Below are 20,784 nucleotides of genomic sequence, written 5' to 3'. Positions count from 1 at the left end.
GGGGTCAAATTTGGACACACACACCCCTCCGACCACCCTAGCTTCGCCTCCTAGGGTGGAGGATTGATGAGAATATTTACCAAAAAGAGACAAGAAAATGAATCGGCTGTAAGGCTAGCTACACGGTAGGCCTAAGTAGGGACATAAGCCATTTTCCATCGGCGAAGGCATACAACAGTACTTGCTAGCAATGATAAGAGAAATGATTCCTGAAAAGAAGAATGCTGTTGAAACCGTCAGCAGCTCAGATAACAATTAAAAGTAAGTGAAAGATATGTGTAAAAATCTCCATTTAGAACTAACAGACAATCCATATTTCGAAATGTTTTCTACTGCCGCTGACGAGTCTACCGACATATCATAGGCCTACCGCTCAAAATCTTGGTAATTATTCAAGGTACAAGCGGCAGTTTTGAACTCAGAGAAGTTAGTAGGCCTAGCTGTGAGTAGCATGCATGGGACCTCCACTGGCGAAGCTGTAACATATTGGTATTATATGTACACTTCCACACTAGCGCGTCAGTGCAACACCGCTTGTGTTTACGTAATAAATGGAGTTCCTAATATGTCTTCCCTCTTAAACACTAGTTTGTTATTTGTGTAACACAAATAGCCTATTCTACAGAAGCCCTAAGAAGTTTCGACCATTAAAGAGGATCTTTCTCTTCCTTGGGAGAAATGAATGGGAGTGACTCATGATGGTGCCACATTAAGTATGGTTGACAGCAAGAGTTATGAGAAAAGTTGTCGAGTCTAATGGAAACTCGATGGCTTCATAGAATTAGTCGCCAACAAAATGTATGTGGCAAGATGTTCAGTCTGGACCATGTGCTCACATTGGTCGTGGTTTCAAGAATCCATCTGCGACCAATTTGTCAAGTGCCCATACAGAAATGCAATGGAACTGATAGACTTACAAAGCTAGACATTCTTGCTTGACAAATATTAGGTGATGCAGACAATTGATTTGTAATCTGTGTTGCTTGCAGAAACTTTTCTAAAACTCCGAAAACAAGCACTAACGATGATCACAATAATTACAAGGGGCCTGTTTGTGAGGACACATATTTTCAGCGATAAATCTTTTGAAATCCATGTTATGTAATCGTCTCACGGACGAACATCTAGATTTCTAGATTCAGTGCTCATCTCGTGTAGCCGGATATTCAAAAGTTCTCACGAATTAATGTATGTACTAGGTTCACGGGTTTCATATAAAAATGGTTTATTGTTTATTTCCTTTTAAAAAAAAATTTTTTGTTGACGTGGCCCGCCATATGAGTGTCGGAAATTGAAATGGCCCGCGGCCGAATAATGTTAAGTATCACTATGGTATGGTGCGCTTAGATACATGACTGATTTAGACTAATTATAAACTTTGTTGTTTTTTTTTAGGCCGCCTATTTTTTGTTTTTCTGGTTTAAAGAATTATAAAAAAAAATCCATGCCGCCAGAGAAAAATAAATTATATATCTATAAATCTGTCGCCATATTCTACTATTCTGTTTTAAAAGTCATGTTTTCTTTGGAAAATAGGGGGTGGGAGGAGGTGTTGAGTGAAAACTATTAATCATGTTAGAGTTCTCTCTCCATTTTGTTTTGCTAATCATTGTATTTGGCATTAGAGAAATGGCTGTGAAGCGACTCAATCTGTGGCATTTGAAATTTCACGTTTCGAGAGATGATCTTTCATAGCTGTTTTACAGAGCCTATATAAGTTATAGTATTATATAAAGTGATTTCTCCACTAAAATACGAAAGAAAAAATAATGGTCTGTCCAGGAAGGTGTGTGTGTGTGTGTGGAGGGGGGCAGAGCATCTGTCATCTCTTCCACAGACCTACGGCATACCGACCACCCTCTTTCATTTTATATTTACTAATAATTTAATTTCAGATTAGAGTGTGGAGTGACATAATATACATCTAGGTTCAAATATCAATAAGTAGCTCATGTAGATATTCAACAAATTTTGGTCACAATCCCTTGGGTGTGGGGGTCAGTCGAGTGGAGTAGGTGATCACCCCTACCGCCCCCCCCAACAGATCCGCCAGTGAGTGAGGGGGTGCTAGGCGTGCTTCATGCACCACTTGCAGATGGGCGCCAGAAGGTCTCTAAATGAAGTTCTGGAAAGTAGATCTATATAATGTTTTAATTTAAACAGGTATTTTGGGTCCCATGATATAAACTAAAAAGCTGATCCATTTACACGGTTTTATCATTTTACAAGCAAAACAAATAACAATCTTACATGTGGAAGGTAAAAAATAAAGAAAGAAATAAAAAGCTTAACATTATAATGATACTGAAACAAAATTGTAGGGCCTCAAAAAGAGTAACATAGCAAAGAAAGAGTTAATATAAACTTTGAGTATTTTTGTGTGTGTACTCTGCTTGTTTTTCAATTAAACGTACATTTTTTTTAAAGATGCAAGTAAATTAGTAAAAGATACATATCTAAACTCTTGATTTTATTTCCACCGCTGATAAAACATTAACAATAAAGTAAAGATGACACAATCAATAACTTCAATATTTTCTCCCAGTCAACAAACACAAAATGTACACTTCAATGAACAAACACACAGTTTGCAGCCAAGAAACCCAGTTCTGGGCACAAGACCAGGTTCAAAGTTCACCAAGATTAAAACTCTAACAATGCTTTTATTTACAGAATGTAAATATAAACATTAAAAACAACAACAACAAAACATAAACTTAAAACTATTTACAGGCACGACACCTTAAATAATAAGGTCATGAGTGTGAAGAGGATAGGCTGAGGCAGTGGCTGAGGTCATTAGGGTTATTCATCATTAATAATACAGAGTTAATTGAATGAATACTGGTATGTTTTCAGGGGATGACAGACTTCATCTAGTCATGTATGTAGATCACCAAACTATTTTTACATAATTAAATAACAAGGAAATGAACATTTGTTTTAATTAGTTGCAAGGTCAAATAAAAAAAAAAAATAATTCTAACATAAAGAAACACATTTAAAAATACAAAGTAACAATTACAATTCCTTCAAAAAGACATTTTACAATTTAACATTAAAGCAAGCAAAGTTCATTGTTTATTGTAGCCATGAATGTTTTAAGATTTAATTCAAAACTTAATATCCATACATATTCAATGCATAGTCTTTGCTTCAGTTCAAAGGAAAACATTGACAGTGTCATCTGCTAAATGGTAACCAAATTGTGTACAAGAGACATTAGAAACTATAAAAAGCAGCAGTGAAAGTGATAAAATCTCAAAAGGAGAACCTTTTCCAATTGTATGTCAATCTTTTTTTTTCCCAATTTATTATATTCATACAGATGTTTCCCCCTAGCAAAATGTAATTTGTAAAATTTTTACTTCAGTTGAGGCCTTATAAAGTAGAGGAGAAATGCAGTAGTCTATCAATCAAAAATCCACAACATGTTGAGTCCAGACATTCCCAGGTTGACACGGCTGAAAAAATAATTTATAAGTAATATATTAAGTTACAATATCAAACCATGTCAATGGTTGATTAGTAATTAGAGTGCTTAGCTGCTGACTTTAAAGGCCTGATTGAGGCAAGAAATCTTTAATAACGATTTGAGTAGGTGCCTAACATTTATGTGGGGCAACTGCTGGGCACAGAAATCAGCTTCACCAACACTTTTTCATACAAGAGCTTTCACTGTACATAATTTTATTTAGTTATGTGGCTTTGCTGATTGAGAACTCTGGCATCAAGCTCTTGAAAGAAGAGGGCAATGAGTCAAAAACCACTGAGGCTTTAAAGGCTTTATCCAAAAGAAAGAAAAAAAATCAAACAAGCAAGGAAGGTGATTTTGCAATATTCTGCAGAGAAGTTTAAAGAAAAGAAATAAGCATATACTCTGACTGTGCAACTTTCAGTCTAGAAAACTTTACTTTCTCAGGCATGATATTGGATAACCAGACACCAATTGACAAATACATACTGAAGGCTAAGCAGGACTAATTTATAGAGAAAGGGTTCAGATGTTTGTAAGTGTAAAATTAAAGCCACCTTTCATTACCTCTTTCACTTCAAACCTTTTAAAATGTTTCTATGTTTTGTAAGATTGAACAGATTAAGCATTCTTTCCGAATTCACCTTTTTGTCTTTCTAGTATTATATGTCAACCTTCTAATGAACAAATCAATTTTGGGCTATAAATACTTGGAAAAAAATTTGGCATGTATTGTTTAAATTACTTTTCCTATCAAAGTTAAAAAAACATGAATTCAGTACAGGTACTACCTAATGGGGAGCATCAGGGATAATGTAAAGGTATATGTCTGCTTAGCCCTGAGACATCTACAGGGTAATTTAATTTTCTTTGATAAGTTTTATTTTGTAGGATCTATGTTACTTGTTTTGGAGAAGTTTTATAATGATCTAATGAACATGTTGAGAACTTACCCAAGCATTCCACTTTCTTTGACTTTAATGTGGTACAAAAAGAGCAGAATAGCTTGAAACATATTGTTCCTTCCCTAAGAGGATAAAAGATACAAAGTTACATACAATACACCACAGCACCGTATGTTCATGATTCAGAGTAAAATCAAATTAATTTCTGAATGGGGAATTTATAACTTGAGACACTAAGAACCCAAGTCAAGACTTGGAGAAGCCTGATAATTGGGTGATGTCATCTTACATAATTAGAAAAGTTCAATTGACTATAGGGTTAAGATTTATTGTTCAACAATGAAATATATATATATTAGCCAAGAGGAAGCTATTATTTTTTGGCCAATTTAAAAGTTCTATTAGATTTAATTTTAATATCTATCCATCCAAAATAGATTTTTTACATTAAAGGGAAATTTCATACTATTAGTATAATTAGTAATGACAAAACATATACTAGCTAGTTTTTCTGAATTACTTTCTTTGCTCTATAAAAAAAAAAAATTTTAACTAAAAAAAAAACAACTTAGGACAGGGTTGGCCTTAGACAATTGGAGACCCTAGGCAAAGTGAATTAGAAATAGAAAATAAATTAAAATAAACACTCCCCCCCAAAAAAAAACAACTAAAATTACTCAATTAAAAACCTAGTTTACTGTAACAATTACATTGAGGACAAATTTCGCTATTTCTTATCTAAATGTTTTAGAGTCCTGTGCAAGGCCCCCACCAAATTGGTGGCCCTAGGTGGTTGCCTAGTTTGCCTATGCCTAAGGCTGGCCCTGCTTAGGACAAATTTCCTAAACCAAAATGCAGATTGAAGTAATTGTGGGTTAATATGTAAGATCTTAGAAACATGCTCATAAAAAAAGCAAAGATTTTGTTAAACAGTACAATACAACAATAATAATAAGAAAAAACTCAAGACCCTAAGAACACTGTTGCCATTACCTTAGACAAATTGTAAATCTGAGATCCAATGACAACTTGAAAGTGTGGAGGATTGATGCAGCTTTGATAGATCTGAAGATTGTCTTTGCGGTCTAAACCTGTTAAGAGAAGTCAAGTGAATTGGAAAATGTATTGCATTGAACACAATGCTTTCAGTAAGAATATTATGACTTGTAAATATAACATGATTACGTCAAAATATCATTTCTCGGAAGACTATGTAATCTGAACACTTTCTGTGCATATACATAATATTCATTCTGATTTACATCTGATAAGTGTTTAAAAGTAAATTAAGCTTACCAAATGTTTGTTTACATTATAATAAAATTTTTATAATTCTTTTGATTGTAAGATATAAAACTAACTGGGCTTATCCGGTGTCTTAACAAAATGTTGTGCAGTGAATGATTTTCCGTCTGGATATCTGGGCTGTGCAGGCAATCGAGAGTCCATGTAGCAGCAGAACAGGTGCATGACTAACTGTTGGTACAAAAAAAAAGATGTGTCAGGAATCAAATTAGCCAACTTGGTTAATTCTAAGCTATTTTTGTTTCTATTCATTAGTTGTTGAACTCACAGCAGCATCAGTAGTTAGGTGCTCATTCCAAGGTTTGCCATAGTTGCCCCCTCTGTCCCAGGTGTAGGCACTCATGCTACCAGTGCTAAGATCTAAGCAAGCAAAACAAAGAGTACTAAACATTCTAACAGACTGTGGAATATACTGATTGCAACGTTTATAATGTGTAAACAATAAGACTTTACAAAACATTACTATCTGAATATTGGCTACATACAAAACAAAATAAATTAAACAATTTACTGAATGTTTTCAAAATCAACACAACTTGAAGGTTAGGTATACAAATCTTTGGGACAACTTACCTCTGATTCTAGTTCTGAGGTACTCTTGATTGGGTGTAAAGTCCAGGTAAGAAACGACTGAATTCAGAGTGGGAACATAAGTTCCTTTAGTCAAAGCTAATTGTTTAAGTGTTGCTACTCCTACCTCTGAAACACAAATATTGATAGCACTAGGGGCTATAACTTGTACAAAACAGCTCTACTTCATTCTACCTTTCCTTTATGTTATCTACTAAAGTGCCCCTCATAAACTAAACTAGACATGGTATCAATAATATAGGAGGAGAAAAACTGAAGAGAAACTTAAAACAAATCCTTACCTATGTAATATTTTGGACTATTTTGGGTTTAATGTGCTATGTAAAACATATTAAAATTCTTTTATTTGCTATTAAACCGCCATAAAAAAATACTGACCACATACAAAGTTGCCATCAAATTAATCTATATTCTAACACTAGTTGTATAACTTTGTATAAAATTAACTTATAAATATTTCTAAAAAAAAAAATAAAGATTTTTTTTCTCCTGGCATGTAAAGGGGTTCACAAACAGATGGAGCTCATCCAAATGTAGGAAAGGTATTCTGCTTTCAAAGCTACACTGCCTTGCAGAGATAAAGCTTCAGGAGTCAAACTTAAGAAAAATCAGGAGTGGAACCCCTAGGCATACTATCAACTATGGTATTTCATCCAACAGCTTCTGTTACTGAGTTGATGCTAAACATTCCTTTCTATGTAATCAGCTAGTTCAAGAGATGACACAGGGGCAAACCATTATCTATCTATGTAAGAGGCCTTAAGAAGAAACTCAGCTGCTACTGCAGAGCTGTAGGGCCAATTGTACATCCAGTTGTATCCGCTGTCTCCAAAAACAAAAGGAGACATAAAAAATATCTCTTTTTTCAGTTTTACTTTCCTGTAAAGCACCAATAATTTTTTTTGCCATGTTTACTTTGCATTGGCATTCAAAATTTATATCCATTTCAAGTGTTATAAGTATTTCAAGTTATATATTAACTAATGAATATATTCACAAATGTAAAAAAAAATGTATTAATAACAATTAACATTATACTGATACATTTTTTTATAATCTAAATTGATTGTTTTTAATGTAAATAAATAAGCAGCATATTCACCTCCAATAAGAGAGTCTTCACATCCTATTTTTTGCAATGTTGCATTGATTTCATCTATTTCTGTATTCAATCGAGTTACAATTGTAAAGCTGATCCACTGAAAAATAAACAAAAATAGTTTTTAAACATATATATATATTACTATAAAAAAATATAATAATATATATATATTATAATTATATATCTATATTATAAAGTAGAATGTGAGGTGTATGTATGTATGTTACTTATAGACATCAAAACCGCTTGACCAATCTTGATAAAACTAGGCAGGAATGTTCCTTGGGTACTAACTTAGACCGTAGTGTATGTATTGTAGCCCTAAAACAAACTTAAGACCCTCAAAAAAAATAAAGTTGTCCGACTCTATTAGAGCTATAGTATTTTTTGGATCTAGGCCATGTCTACAATGTTGACACGAGAAAAGATAGAAAGGATTTAGACCTAGATCTAATTTTAAGAAATACACTTTATGCAGATAGTTTTTTACTTTGACACATGAAAATACAAAAGAAGATCCATTGATTTCATTATATAATAAAATTAACCTTCAATTTTGTGTTTCAAAAGCATTTTTTACATAGATTAGTTCCTTATATCTGTGACTACAGATTTCCTGACGAACATTCTTTCATTAGACAATACCGTAATGAATCGCTTACTAAAAATTAATTCGTTTAATTGTTTACTTTATAATCCCATCCCTAGATCTAAAACTCTAATTCAACTCTAAGATGATAAAACTTCTCTTAGCACAGATAGTTTTATACTTTAACACATAGACATATTAATTAAAGTCCATTCATTTCATATTTTGATCAAATAAACATTCAAATTTGGTTTTCTAAAGCTACATTCGTTTACGAAAGCTGCGAAGCCGAGTTGAGATAGGCCTAGATCTATGTCCATTCATGAATCGCGTACTAAAAATTATTTCGTTTAATTGTTTACTTTATAATCCCATCCCTAGATCTAAAACTCTAATCCAACTCTAAGATGATAAAACTTCTCTTCGCACAGATAGTTTTATACTTTAACACAAAGACATATTAATTAAAGTCCATTCATTTCATATTTTGATCAAATAAACATTCAAATTTGGTTTTCTAAAGCTACTTTCTCTTACGAAAGCTGCGAAGCCGAGTTGAGATAGGCCTAGATCTATATTCATTCATGAATCGCGTACTAAAAATTATTTCGTTTAATTGTTCACTTTATAATCCCATTTATTTAACAAAGCTATCGCTCTTTTCGTTTTTAATAGATAAGAATGTATCGACTTCGGGTAAACCATTTTCGCAAAACTAATTTTATTTTCGTAGCGAAAGAGAAATAACGTGAAAGAATCATTAGCTACGTTTAACATACATCTAAATCCAATCCACTAGATTATTCAAAAGCAAATGTTTTAATTTTAAAAAATGGATTGAAGCCTATTAGCTATTTTGATTTGATAGCTTCATTCACACTATTTTTACATTGACACATTCGCTTTACTTATTACATTATTATTTCGTTTAATTGTTTACAAAACACTCTCAGTGACTATATCGACAGTAATGCGCAAATAAAGACCCGTGGGTCGCGGGTAACATATGTCTAGTATAATATATAAATAAAATAATAATAACAATTTTATAAAGAAAAGTCTATTTCTAAAAAAAAAAAAAAAAAAAAGAAACCAGTCACCTTTCTTAGTTTCTCTATCCAAATATAAAGATCATCTTCTGTAACACCATAGGTTTTCCACACCTGTAGAGCATTATTGGTTACACTGAGAGATAAAAAAAATACTTTAAAAAATATCTTTCAAATAAATTTCTATTATAAAATTATCAAGAACTCTGTAAAAAAAAAAATACCTCTCCAACACCATGGCTGGTGCTTTGATCATTGGAAGAGCTCTGAGTTGGTGCTGCAGATGACCTAGGTGAGAGCTGGTAAGCAAATCGTCGCAGTATGTATGAGAAGTCTAGTGGGCTTGAACCATAGTTCCAGAATGAAGTATTACCTGAACTAACATTTTCCAGAGATACTTAAAAAAAAAACAAAAAAAAAAACAGCTATGGTTAATTATGAGAAACATTTACTGCAGTTCTGAAAAAAAAAAAAAGGAATCACTGAATAAGAAAATAAAATTGTAATTATTTTCCAATAACAATAGATCTATAAGTAACCTTCCTTTCATTTCAAAAGTGAAAAAAAGGCAGCATAAAGAACTTATTCATGACATAAGCAGACCAAACTACTCTGACTCAATGAAGGAGCTTTTATAAGCTATGAAAAATAATGCTACTGGATCATTTGATACATGGACAAAATTGAGAGATACCAGTAAATTTGGAATTTATTGCATTATTCTCAGATGACTTGAAATTTAAGACAGAGAAGATGCAAGCATTTTTATTCCCACAATGCTCATGTGCAAGACCAAATATATACATGTAAAATGTAGTACCAGAGAATATATCTTCATGAATATGTAAATTGCCAACCTTTAAAGATAAATTGTTAACAACTATAAAAAAGTAACAGCCATTTCAGTGCATTAATGGTGAATTATTTGATTACTTTAATATATTAAAAATGAAGTAATCAAAAGTAAAATTATTTTACTTGGGGCAAAAACTTAACTAAAAATATTCCAAACATCTAGCACAGTGTTTCTCAAACTTTTTTGTCTGCCGGCACAGTAAAAAGACTACTTAAATTTTGCGGCACACTAGGATGAACAAACAGATGTTTTATAATAAAATGAAAAATGATTTGAGCTGTTTTTAAGTATTATATTCAATGTGAAAGGTGTGCCTGTTTTTGAGAGGAAATGCTATATAATCGAGACTCCAAAGTCGATAGACAAACTCGCTTTTCATTGTCTATTGTAAGAAGTCTCTCTCTTTTCTTAGACTTGATTTCAGTCAGTACTGAAAATCCAAATTCACAAAACCATAAAGATATAAACTGATTGCAGGATATAACTTGTTGATTGAAATCATAAACATTAACAGACATAATTTCACAAAATTTGACTTAAGAACTGCATCATTTTTTAAATCAATGAGCTGCTCTTCTTCATCAGTTGTAAGATTTGTAGCTTCATTGTTTCCAAATAGATAGCTAACCCATCCATATTCAAGACTTTTAACTGTTGGGATGTAATGCTGCAATGCTGACTGCAGGTGTGTCAAAGTGTTCAGAATTTCGGGGGGGAGGGGGGGGGGATTTCTTTAATTGAAGCATATTCATTGTAAGTAGGAAAGCAGTTGAAGACTCCTTTCGAGATCTTACTTTGCCACAAAGACAATTTTTCACCAAGTGACTTCAGTTTTGAGGATGCAGTGATGGTCCTTGAAGAATTAAATTCAATGAATTTAATTTGTCAAATTAATCAGAGAGAAATGTCACCTTAACCCACCAGATCTTATCATGAATAGAAAATCCAAAGTATTTTTTTTTCAACCTGAAGAGACCACAGCAGAGACACTTCATCGTCAGTCATGTCGAAGTGTTCTCAGATTTGATCTTGTAAATCTGATGATAAGTCTGCACGAGATAGTATCATTTGACAAAGGAACTTTCTTAACATTTTCGGCAGCATCGGGTTCTAGAATAGTTTCAACAACTATTGCTAAAGCTAGTGCAATTACAGATGCAGCCTCTGTGTGTGCGTTTTTGTGTTTTGCTAATAACTGAGCAACCTTATAACTTGCAGCTTTAGGTAGTTCGTAAGTTTCTTAGCTTGTTTATTTTGTTGAGCCCTGATGTTTTCAAAGTATTCCTTTGGTTGCGCTTTTACAGCTGGATATTTTGTTTCCAAGTGTCTCTTCAATTAGCTTGGAACAAGCGCCTCATTCGACAGAGTTGCATTGCAGATTAGACAGAATGACAATGGAGCATCTTCAGGTCCAGAAGATATGAATACATATCCAATGTAATCTTCTTTGTACCTTCGTTTGGTTCCTTGCTTTTCATTTAACGCTATCGCAGTTTCATTCTTGCTAACGTATTTCTCCATGGATAACAATGAATAATGCTTAGTGATAATTTGTTATTATTATTATACACCTAAAAAATTTACATGAAACGCATCGCTTATTATTATCGTTACCAATTCAAGAACTGCTGTGCGTCAGCTAAGGCGGCCTGCAGTTCAGTCATTATAATAATATAAGTATAAGTATTTAATAACCGAAATGGCTAACACCCCTTTCCGTCAAAATAGAGCAATCCGATTTAGCAGGGCAGAGAAAATGGGAGAGTGCGGACTACTATTACTGGACGTTACAAGTGGGGATGTCGTCGCAACGTAAAATAACAATTTAATACTAGATACTAGGTAGACCTGTGTAACGCTTCACATATGGCATTTTGAAAACTCCCGCTGCACATCTGCAAATCTTCGGCGGCACACTAGTGTGCCACGGCAAACAGTTTGAGAAACACTGATCTAGCACAATAGTCATTTGATAAAGCCTAATAACTAATCTAATGTCAGGCTGTAGATAAACCATTTGTTTGAAGGAAATTATTAAATGAAACTGTATGTCTACAATGTAGTGTCAGAAATATTTTAACCAAGAAGCAAGGGAAATATTAGGTCTCATTTATTTGAAAACAATTAAATGCAGTAAGACTGCTGCCTTAATAAACTTAAAAAAAAAAGATGTTTACAATACATAGTGGAACTAAAAACTTCCAAATAACAAAAATCCATAAGAGAATATAGATATTAACATTGAAAAATAATTATCTGATCTATTTTTAACACTACACAAAATATGAAATACATTTGAAGATTGTCTTGTTCCTAATTAAGCAATACAAGTGCTAAGTGAGTTATATTTGTATATCTTAGTAATAATTTTTAAAATGTTTAATTAATTTAAAACCTAGCTTACCCTGTGATCTATTGCGTTCTTTTTCCTCTTCTTCATGTATGTACTTGCGCAATTCACTCACATCAGTTATTCTACTATACTTTGATGCTGTAATACATAATATAAATACACAACTTTTGTTTTCAATTATAATTACAACTTAATTGAAAGAATAGAACAAAATGACACAAAGTTAAAATTATGTAACTGACATTTAGTGTTAACTGGAACTGATGCAGATCTCCTAGATCTTGAGCTACTTCTATCTACATCATATAAACCAGAATTCACTGAGTTTCCTGACATGTTGAGACTCTGAAATTAAAAAAAAAGTTTTTTACATTATAAATTATGGAAATAAACTCAGTGTACTTCAACTGAACTAAAAGTTCTTTTTTTTAATGAGATGGTTAGTAAGGTTTATGGTACACAGTTAAAAAGCAGGATATATTATGATTCATGCATCAATTATGGATATTATAAACTGTTTAAACAATGTGTATAACAGAGTCACTACTATCCATGTATACTAAAGCATCAAAATCATGCAATGTATAAAATGGAAAAGGTAGAGCATATTTACCATATCCATTGAAGTGTTATAACTGGTGTGGAGGGAGGATGAGTTCATCAGGGAGCTATACGGTGACATCACCATGGATGTAGAATGTTGCAAGGGCGTGTGATACCTGTTAGGAGAAGGAGATGTATAGCTGCTATTCAACCGATGAGGTGAATTATCCCCAAAGTTGTAACTTGAAGACTGATTAAAACTCAGAGGAGAGATAGATGAGAGGTTGCCATCTTTTTTTTTAGGAGGAGTAAAAAAATTTTTGTCTGAAAATGGAAAAAGAAATTGAACATTACATTTTTCCTTCTTAGTCATAACTAAGAAAATAAGATTTGATATAAATAATTCATAAAATTACCAGTCTGTGGAATAGCCATTAGCTTTCTTTGTTCTTCAGTGACTACTACTGCAGAGCCAAAGAAATACAACCAAAAATATCGCACAAGTAACAGCCCATTGCTAATCAACTGGAACAATAGCAGTATGGCAATGGAAAGCTCTACAAAGACAAAAATGGGAAATTACAAAGTACAGCAACAACAAAAATTAAAATTATAATTACTATGATTAAAAATAGTTGATAACATATTTTTACTTTTCTTTAATTACCACACTAAGTATTACAGTAAAGAAAAAAAGGTCTTTTTTTTAAAACAGACATAAAGTAAAACATTAATGATACATACATTTTTCCAACAAATAGAACTTAAAAACTGAGGCCTATTCTTACCAACAAACCAGAAGACAGGATGAACCATTGAAAACATTCCAGAAAAAACTGAATATGACCTACAAAATTATAAAGAGTATTTTCCAAACAAAAAATTATAATAGGTCATTACATTAAAGAATGTACTTCAAAATATTAAAGAATATATTAAAATATTTTTTATTTAAAAAATTAGCTTTGTGTTAAATAAAATTTAAAAAAAAATAATAATAAATAAAAAAGCGTACATATCTGTGAACAGAAGTACAAAGATAAAAGCTGTTTTCAGACATGACAGCAGGGCCTGTCTTGCAGCACGAGTCATATGTAGTTTTCTCCATGAATATTCCACAACATCACTTTGGTAGTAAGATGACATCTTCAAAGAGATGTAAGGATCCAAGAAATTGTGCTAGAGGTGGCTTCTAAAAATTAAGTAGAATCAGTCTTGTTAGTATTTTTTAAATCATGAAATAGAGATCTAATCTAGAGCTAATAAAAGTTCCCTTTTAAGACCTTGCAATCTATAGGGCAGATGATGTTAAGGTCATCTGTTTCTGTGGTCAATGGTTAGGATTTAGTACAGAAGAGTGAGTATAAAAGAATTGCTTTTTTTGAATTAATGTGACAAGATTAAAGCTTGGTATTTCCTAGGCATGTCTTCTTAAAATTAAAGTTATGTAGTTAAACAGTCACAACCTACTACACCAACATTACAACATATTTACTAAAAATGCTTGTCTTGATCCCATATAGATCTATATTAAAAAGAATATTTACAGTTTAAGAATATCATCATATGCTAAGCCCCCCCCCCCACCACCACCACCCAAAGAAAATGTGAGGTTGAGTCAATGTGTATGAGATTAAAAAAAAGGGCCATTCTGTAAATATGTATTAGTGCAATTTACAAAAAGACATTTTAATGAATGTAATATAGATCTACGACATCTTTTTAATCTAGATCAATATATAAAGTTCAATTTATTAACTATATTTTTTTTATATTGTATATTTTATATATCCCATTTATTAACTATATTTTTTATATATCTAGATATCTGAATAGATCTAGATTATCTCTCTATATATATCTACTAGACTCTAGAAGCAGATATCTATCATCTAGACTAATACAGTTCAAACATCAGCCCCTGTCAGTTTGTCAAGAACATCCTCCACCTCAGAGTATTATTATTAAAGTAAAATTATAATTAAATTTGAATTGTTTATTACCCAACTTCCTTAAAGATACTGTGAATGCACCATTTTTTCATACTTCTAACAAGTGTAGCCATAAGCTATCAAAGGGAATAACTTGAGTAAGTAAAGAAGGGGAAATACAACTTTTGTTGTTTTTTTTTTAAATGTTTACACAAATAATTTTGTAGTTTTTCAAAATAAAGTAGTACAAAATGTATACATAATATAAGTTGTCTTATGTGTGTTAGTTCCATGTTTCACTGAAAAAAAGCTTAAAAAATATTTTTTTTCTAGAAAACTAATACAATGTATGCAAAAAGTATTATAAATATTTTTTAAAACCATAAAATGCAGCTGGTAGAGAATTTGTAAAAATGTCAAACTCTACGCAATACTATTTACAATGGTAGAAAAAAGTCATTAGCTAAAGAAAATATAAAAACAAGCACAAACAATGTAGGCCTATAGCCTACAATTATTGATGGACAAGGTATGTTAAAGGCCTTGGTGCGAAACAATTATATATATATATATACCGAATTTGTGAGACGTGTATGTGTGTACACTCTATGCTTTGTATGTTTTCAAAGATTGTCCAAATCAGAAGACAATGTGAAAACTACTCCTCCTTCTCCCTCCTTCCATTTACACCAAGCATGCTAGAAGAGTAGAGACACCAAGCATGCTAGAAGAGTAGAGACACCAGGCATGCTAGAAGAGTAGAGACACCAAGCAAGCATACTAGAAGAGTAGAGACACCAAGCTTACCAGAAGAGCAGAGACTTCAAGCATACCAGAAGAGTAGAGACACCAAGCAATCTAGAAGAGTAGAGACACCAAGCAATCGAGAAGAGTAGAGACACCAAGCATACTAGAAGAGTAGAGACACCAAGCATACCAGAAGAGTAGAGACACCAAGCAAGCATACAAGAAGAGTAGAGACACCAAGGATACCAGAAGAGTAGAGACACCAAGCATACTAGAAGAGTAGAGACACCAAGCATACCAGAAGAGTAGAGACACCAAGGATACCAGAAGAGTAGAGACACCAAGCATACTAGAAGAGTAGAGACACCAAGCATACCAGAAGAGTAGAGACACCAAGCAAGCATACTAGAAGAGTAGAGACACCAAGCATACTAGAAGAGTAGAGACACCAAGCATACTAGAAGCGTAGAGACACCAAGCAAGCATACTAGAAGAGTAGAGACACCAAGGATACCAGAAGAGTATAGACCACAAGCATACCAGAAGAGTAGAGACACCAAGCAAGCATACAAGAAGAGTAGAAACACCAAGCAAGCATACTAGAAGAGTAGAGACACCAAGGATACCAGAAGATTTTAGACCACAAGCATACTAGAAGAGTAGAGACACCAAGCATACCAGAAGAGCAGAGACATCAAGCATACCAGAAGAGTAGAGACACCAAGCAAGCATACTAGAAGAGTAGAGACACCAAGCATGCTAGAAGAGTAGAGACATCAAGCATAGCAGAAGAGTAGAGACACCAAGCATACTAGAAGAGTAGAGACACCAAGCATACCAGAAGAGTAGAGACACCAAGCAAGCATACTAGAAGAGTAGAGACACCAAGGATACCAGAAGAGTAGAGACACCAAGCATACTAGAAGAGTAGAGACACCAAGCATACCAGAAGAGTAGAGACACCAAGCAAGCATACAAGAAGAGTAGAGACACCAAGCAAGCATACTAGAAGAGTAAAGAATCTAGAGATACCAAGCATACTAGAAGAGTAGAGACACCAAGCATGCTAGAAGAGTAGAGACACCAAGCATACCAGAAGAGTAGAGACACCAAGCATACCAGAAGAGTAGAGACACCAAGCATACCAGAAGAGTAGAGACACCAAGCAAGCATACTAGAAAAGTAGAGACACCAAGCACACTAGAAGAGTAGAGACACCAAGCATACCAGAAGAGTAGAGACACCAAGCATACTAGAAAAGTAGAGACACTCTAAAAAAAAAAACATTTTCTGATGACAAACAAAAAAGATAGTGAAATAGAAATAAGCAAAATGAATATTTATATTATATAATACTATCGAAACAAGGAAAATAATTACGGAGAGAGAGTTTAAAAGCCTGCCTAATGACTAATCATAATATTTTTTAATGCCCTGCCCTAGCCTGATAACAGATAACTAAATGACTAAATATCTAATTAATAAGTCTAATCGTATAAAATTAGTATATAAAATATATAAATAATATAGATCTAATAATAAAATATATGAATGATGGCTAGGCTACTAAATCTAATCATACTAGTAACTAGATCTAACTATTTTTTTTTACTATTAATAACTAGAATTACTAGATCTATTCTAATGTTAGTAATGTAAAAGACAGTAGATCTAAAGACTAAATCACTAGAGTATTTAAACGTTTGGAAACGCGCACGGTTTGGAAACACCCATCGTATTTTTTTAATCACGGCGCTTTTATTGTAAAAGGAAATAGAAAACTACTACATTGGTAATGCGCATGCATCATTTCTGTTTCTTTCCTGCACGTCTGCTATTTGTTGCTATCCAGACAATCGAGGTTACACGAGGTCAAAGACCACAGGTACATGAACTTTTTTTTTCTCCTACGTAGGGAAAATGAAACCAGGTCAGGGGTGATTGCTATTTTTAAGCATCCTGACGTATTAGCTATAGCAGACTTGTGTTTTAGGGTTTAAAAATGGTTGGAAAACACACACTAAACAGCCCAGATTATTCACTGAACTGAATTAGAAATAAAAGGGGGGTGATCACAATTATTTACAAATGTCATAGAGAAGCAAATGGAAACAGTAGTAAAATATAAGAGTAGAGCTAACTATGACTAAGTTAGATCTAATTGCTTTATTAATTTGATTTGTTTATTATACTTTTTTTTTCTCTGTGACAGTCTAGATACCCGTATCCAATACTTGATCATCTATTAATGTCTATATGGCTTCAGAAAAGAAAAGAAAATATATTCACCACAAGCCTGAAATTGTTAAAGCTGCCATAAAGGCAATGGATAAAAATGAAATGTCTATAAGAAAAGGCAACTAACAAAGTTGTGAAGGACAAGGAAAAAACAACAACAAATGCACAAGCAAGTAATAGAAAGGAAGAAACTAGAAGCTAAGAAAATGAACAAACCGAGTACTTCAAAAGACATAGATGAAGACAGTGATGAAAATCCATTATTAAGAAGGGAAAGATGGAAAAAGAGCAGGTGTTGATGGTGCTGACCAAGTAATAAATCAAACCACAAAAGATACTTGCTCAGGTTGTGGCTAAAAAAGGTGGAAATATTTAGATCCTGTGTGAAATATGTGATCAGTGGCTTCATGTGGAATGCACTCACATGTCAAATAATTTGACAACTGAAGAACTTGAAGATCTTTCTTTTGTGTGCCAATTATGTTGCCCAGATCAATGATCTTGACTTTGGGTGGTTTCCATGCCTTTATGCAAATTTTAATTGTATAAAATGAGTTACTGTATGTCTGTATTAGTGTATGTAGTATGTGTATAAAATGTATATATATGTAAATATCTAAATGTAAATATGTTTAAAACTAACATTTCCTTTGCAGCTAAATAAATACTTAAAGGCTAAATATGTATATAAATATGTAGACGTTTTTTTTTTTGTAAAATTGTAAAGATCAATTGTAAATATTGGCTGTATATTTGTATATATATATAAATGTAAATATATATAATATATATGTTTAAAAAAACATTGTGTTGTTATTGTTTTATTTCTTTGAAATCAAATTAATAAAAATACCAAAATATTTATAACAGAATCTAAATGTAAATATGTTTAAAACTAACATTTCCTTTGCAGCTAAATAAATACTTAAAGGCTAAATATGTATATAAATATGTAGACGTTTTTTTTTTTTGTAAAATTGTAAAGATCAATTGTAAATATTGGCTGTATATTTGTATATATATATAAATGTAAATATATATATAATATATATGTTTAAAAAAACATTGTGTTGTTATTGTTTTATTTCTTTGAAATCAAATTAATAAAAATACCAAAATATTTATAACAGAATCTAAATATTAAACATCTCCTGCATCAAGCAAAAAAAAAAAAAAAAAGAACGAAAAAAGAACATGTATTTTATAAGGGGGAGGGGGCATTGATATCACCTAAAATACTACAAGTCTAGGCACTCTAGGCAACCATATTTATTCTCCAGACTAAATAAAAAGAAAGAATAGATGCTGAAGTAAATGTTAAAAATGACTTTAGTTAGGAATCTTAAATTAAAATTAATTTTAAAAACATTTTAATTAACGTGTTTACAAATTCTTCTCAGTGTATTCATTTGTTGCACCTCGAGAAAAAGTGTTTTCAAATGTTGACGACCCTACAGTAAGTTTACATGAATTTCAATATGAAAAATGCAATGCAGAGACTTGCAACTGACTTATTATTATAGATTAAAAGTTGAAGATTTTCTGGGTACTTTCTTTTTTTTTCTAGGTATTGCCATTACTGAACTATAAATAAAAAACAAAAGATCGTGCCAAAGTGTTTCCAAACGTTTAAATACTCTAAATGTGACTAAAATAAATATCTCTAATCAGTCTAATGAAGTTTTTAATCAAATTAATCAGAATTAATGATAATCAATCATAATTATTAAATTTAATCAAAAATATAAAAAAATATTTTAATTAATCATAATATTAAAATTAAATAATAATGCCATTAATCATTAATGGCTTAATAATGGCAATAAATGAATAATTATAATCATAATAATGCCTTGCCTTCAGTTTCAGTCTCAGTCAGTGCTTCACACACACGACTTCACGACACACTCACAGCCTTGTAACTTGTTTTATGTTTACTTGTTTGATTTTTTATTTTATATATATAAATTTTCCTAGATCCTACTTCTAAGTTCTAGCTAGATCTATAGATCTAGGTATAAATACCAATCAGTTAATTTTATCTATATATCTACTAATCTAGATCTAGACTTATTTGTAGATGCCGCTGCGGCATCACATTCAAAACAAATTAGATCTACACACATTATTGTTTATCCATTATTTACTACTGTAGCTTTAGTGCATAGTATGGATCTATATTAGATCGCAGACCTACCTATATATAGAGTAGAGTCACTATTGCGGAACAGTTTGCAGCTACTTTTAGTTTTCAATTTTTTACTCCGTAATGGTTAGACCTATGGAAAAACTAAAAGTATCTAGGCATTGCCCATCCGTTTTCCGATAAAAATAGACGCTTTGTTTAGTTTTTCAACAGATATTTAAATTTTACATTCAATTCGACTGAGATATGGGTAGTCACAATTACGGAACAGGATTTTTAAAGAAGTCACAATTGCGGAACACGGTAAAAATGTCGGAACAAAGCCTATATAAAGTATATATTTTATTACTCTAATACTTGAACTCCTTATCCTTTACATTAATTTTATTTTATTAAAGCTTAAGGCAACACATTGTCACTTTTAGGATCTCTACCTCTTCTTTAATTGTATTTGACGTCACACTACCCTGATTTTCCTTACAAGGTTTTTTTTTCCCACTAATCTTTTATTCTTTTTTGTTATATTAATCTTATATATATATATATATGAAAGGGTGTGGTTCCCAATTTGTATTATAGGTATTTCTGCAACGTCTTGTGCCAGGATTTCGGTCTTGGAGAGACTTATAGTAAGGCTAAACTCTTGACAAGCAGCTGCTAAGGCGTTCACTAGCTTCTGTAGACCTCCTTGTGAGTGAGATACGAGTGCCGCGTCATCGGCAAACAGCAGCTCCCTTATCAAGATACGACGCCTTTTCGTTTTGGCTTTAAGACGTGCCAGGTTAAAGAGCCTTCCATCGGATCTGCTATGGATGTATATTCCGTCTTCCAGGGATTTAAAAGCACTGGATAGTACGACTGAGAAGAAGATGCCAAATAGTGTAGGGGCCAGTACACATCCTTGTTTTACACCGCTCTTAATGGAGAATGGCCTGGAGGAAGAACTTTCAAACT

At 32.5% G+C, this 20,784-nt stretch overlaps 1 protein-coding gene across 1 annotated transcript; it reads right to left on the bottom strand.

The window, feature by feature from the left end:
* Positions 1-2,455: 2,455 nt before the first annotated feature.
* Positions 2,456-19,820, bottom strand: LOC106075194 (transmembrane protein 209-like). Its single transcript, XM_013236136.2, has 16 exons — positions 19,542-19,820; positions 13,784-13,960; positions 13,557-13,615; positions 13,185-13,325; positions 12,839-13,092; positions 12,468-12,570; positions 12,277-12,363; positions 9,241-9,413; positions 9,068-9,130; positions 7,379-7,475; positions 6,259-6,384; positions 5,954-6,045; positions 5,742-5,856; positions 5,374-5,471; positions 4,429-4,502; positions 2,456-3,464 (listed from the first exon to the last, which is right to left on the bottom strand). Exons 2-16 carry the CDS (start codon positions 13,912-13,914, stop codon positions 3,413-3,415), a joined length of 1,665 nt encoding a protein of 554 aa, XP_013091590.2. The 5' UTR covers positions 13,915-13,960; positions 19,542-19,820; the 3' UTR covers positions 2,456-3,412.
* Positions 19,821-20,784: the final 964 nt, after the last annotated feature.

The sequence above is a fragment of the Biomphalaria glabrata genome, chromosome 4 (genome assembly GCF_947242115.1).
Source record: "Biomphalaria glabrata chromosome 4, xgBioGlab47.1, whole genome shotgun sequence".
Taxonomy (NCBI): domain Eukaryota; kingdom Metazoa; phylum Mollusca; class Gastropoda; family Planorbidae; genus Biomphalaria; species Biomphalaria glabrata.
The sequence above is the reverse complement of the archived record's forward strand: the minus strand, read 5'-3'. Positions and strand labels throughout refer to the sequence as shown.

Bases quoted from the DNA above. Each gene is read 5' to 3' on its own strand.
- LOC106075194 (XM_013236136.2), bottom strand. From the start codon at position 13,914: ATGTCATCTTACTACCAAAGTGATGTTGTGGAATATTCATGGAGAAAA. The intron at 9,414-12,276 runs GTAAGCTAGGTT...TTTTTTTTTAAG, and splicing joins AGAACGCAATAGATCACAGG to TATCTCTGGAAAATGTTAGT. The intron at 5,857-5,953 runs GTGAGTTCAACA...TTGTACCAACAG, and splicing joins ACCTAACTACTGATGCTGCT to TTAGTCATGCACCTGTTCTG.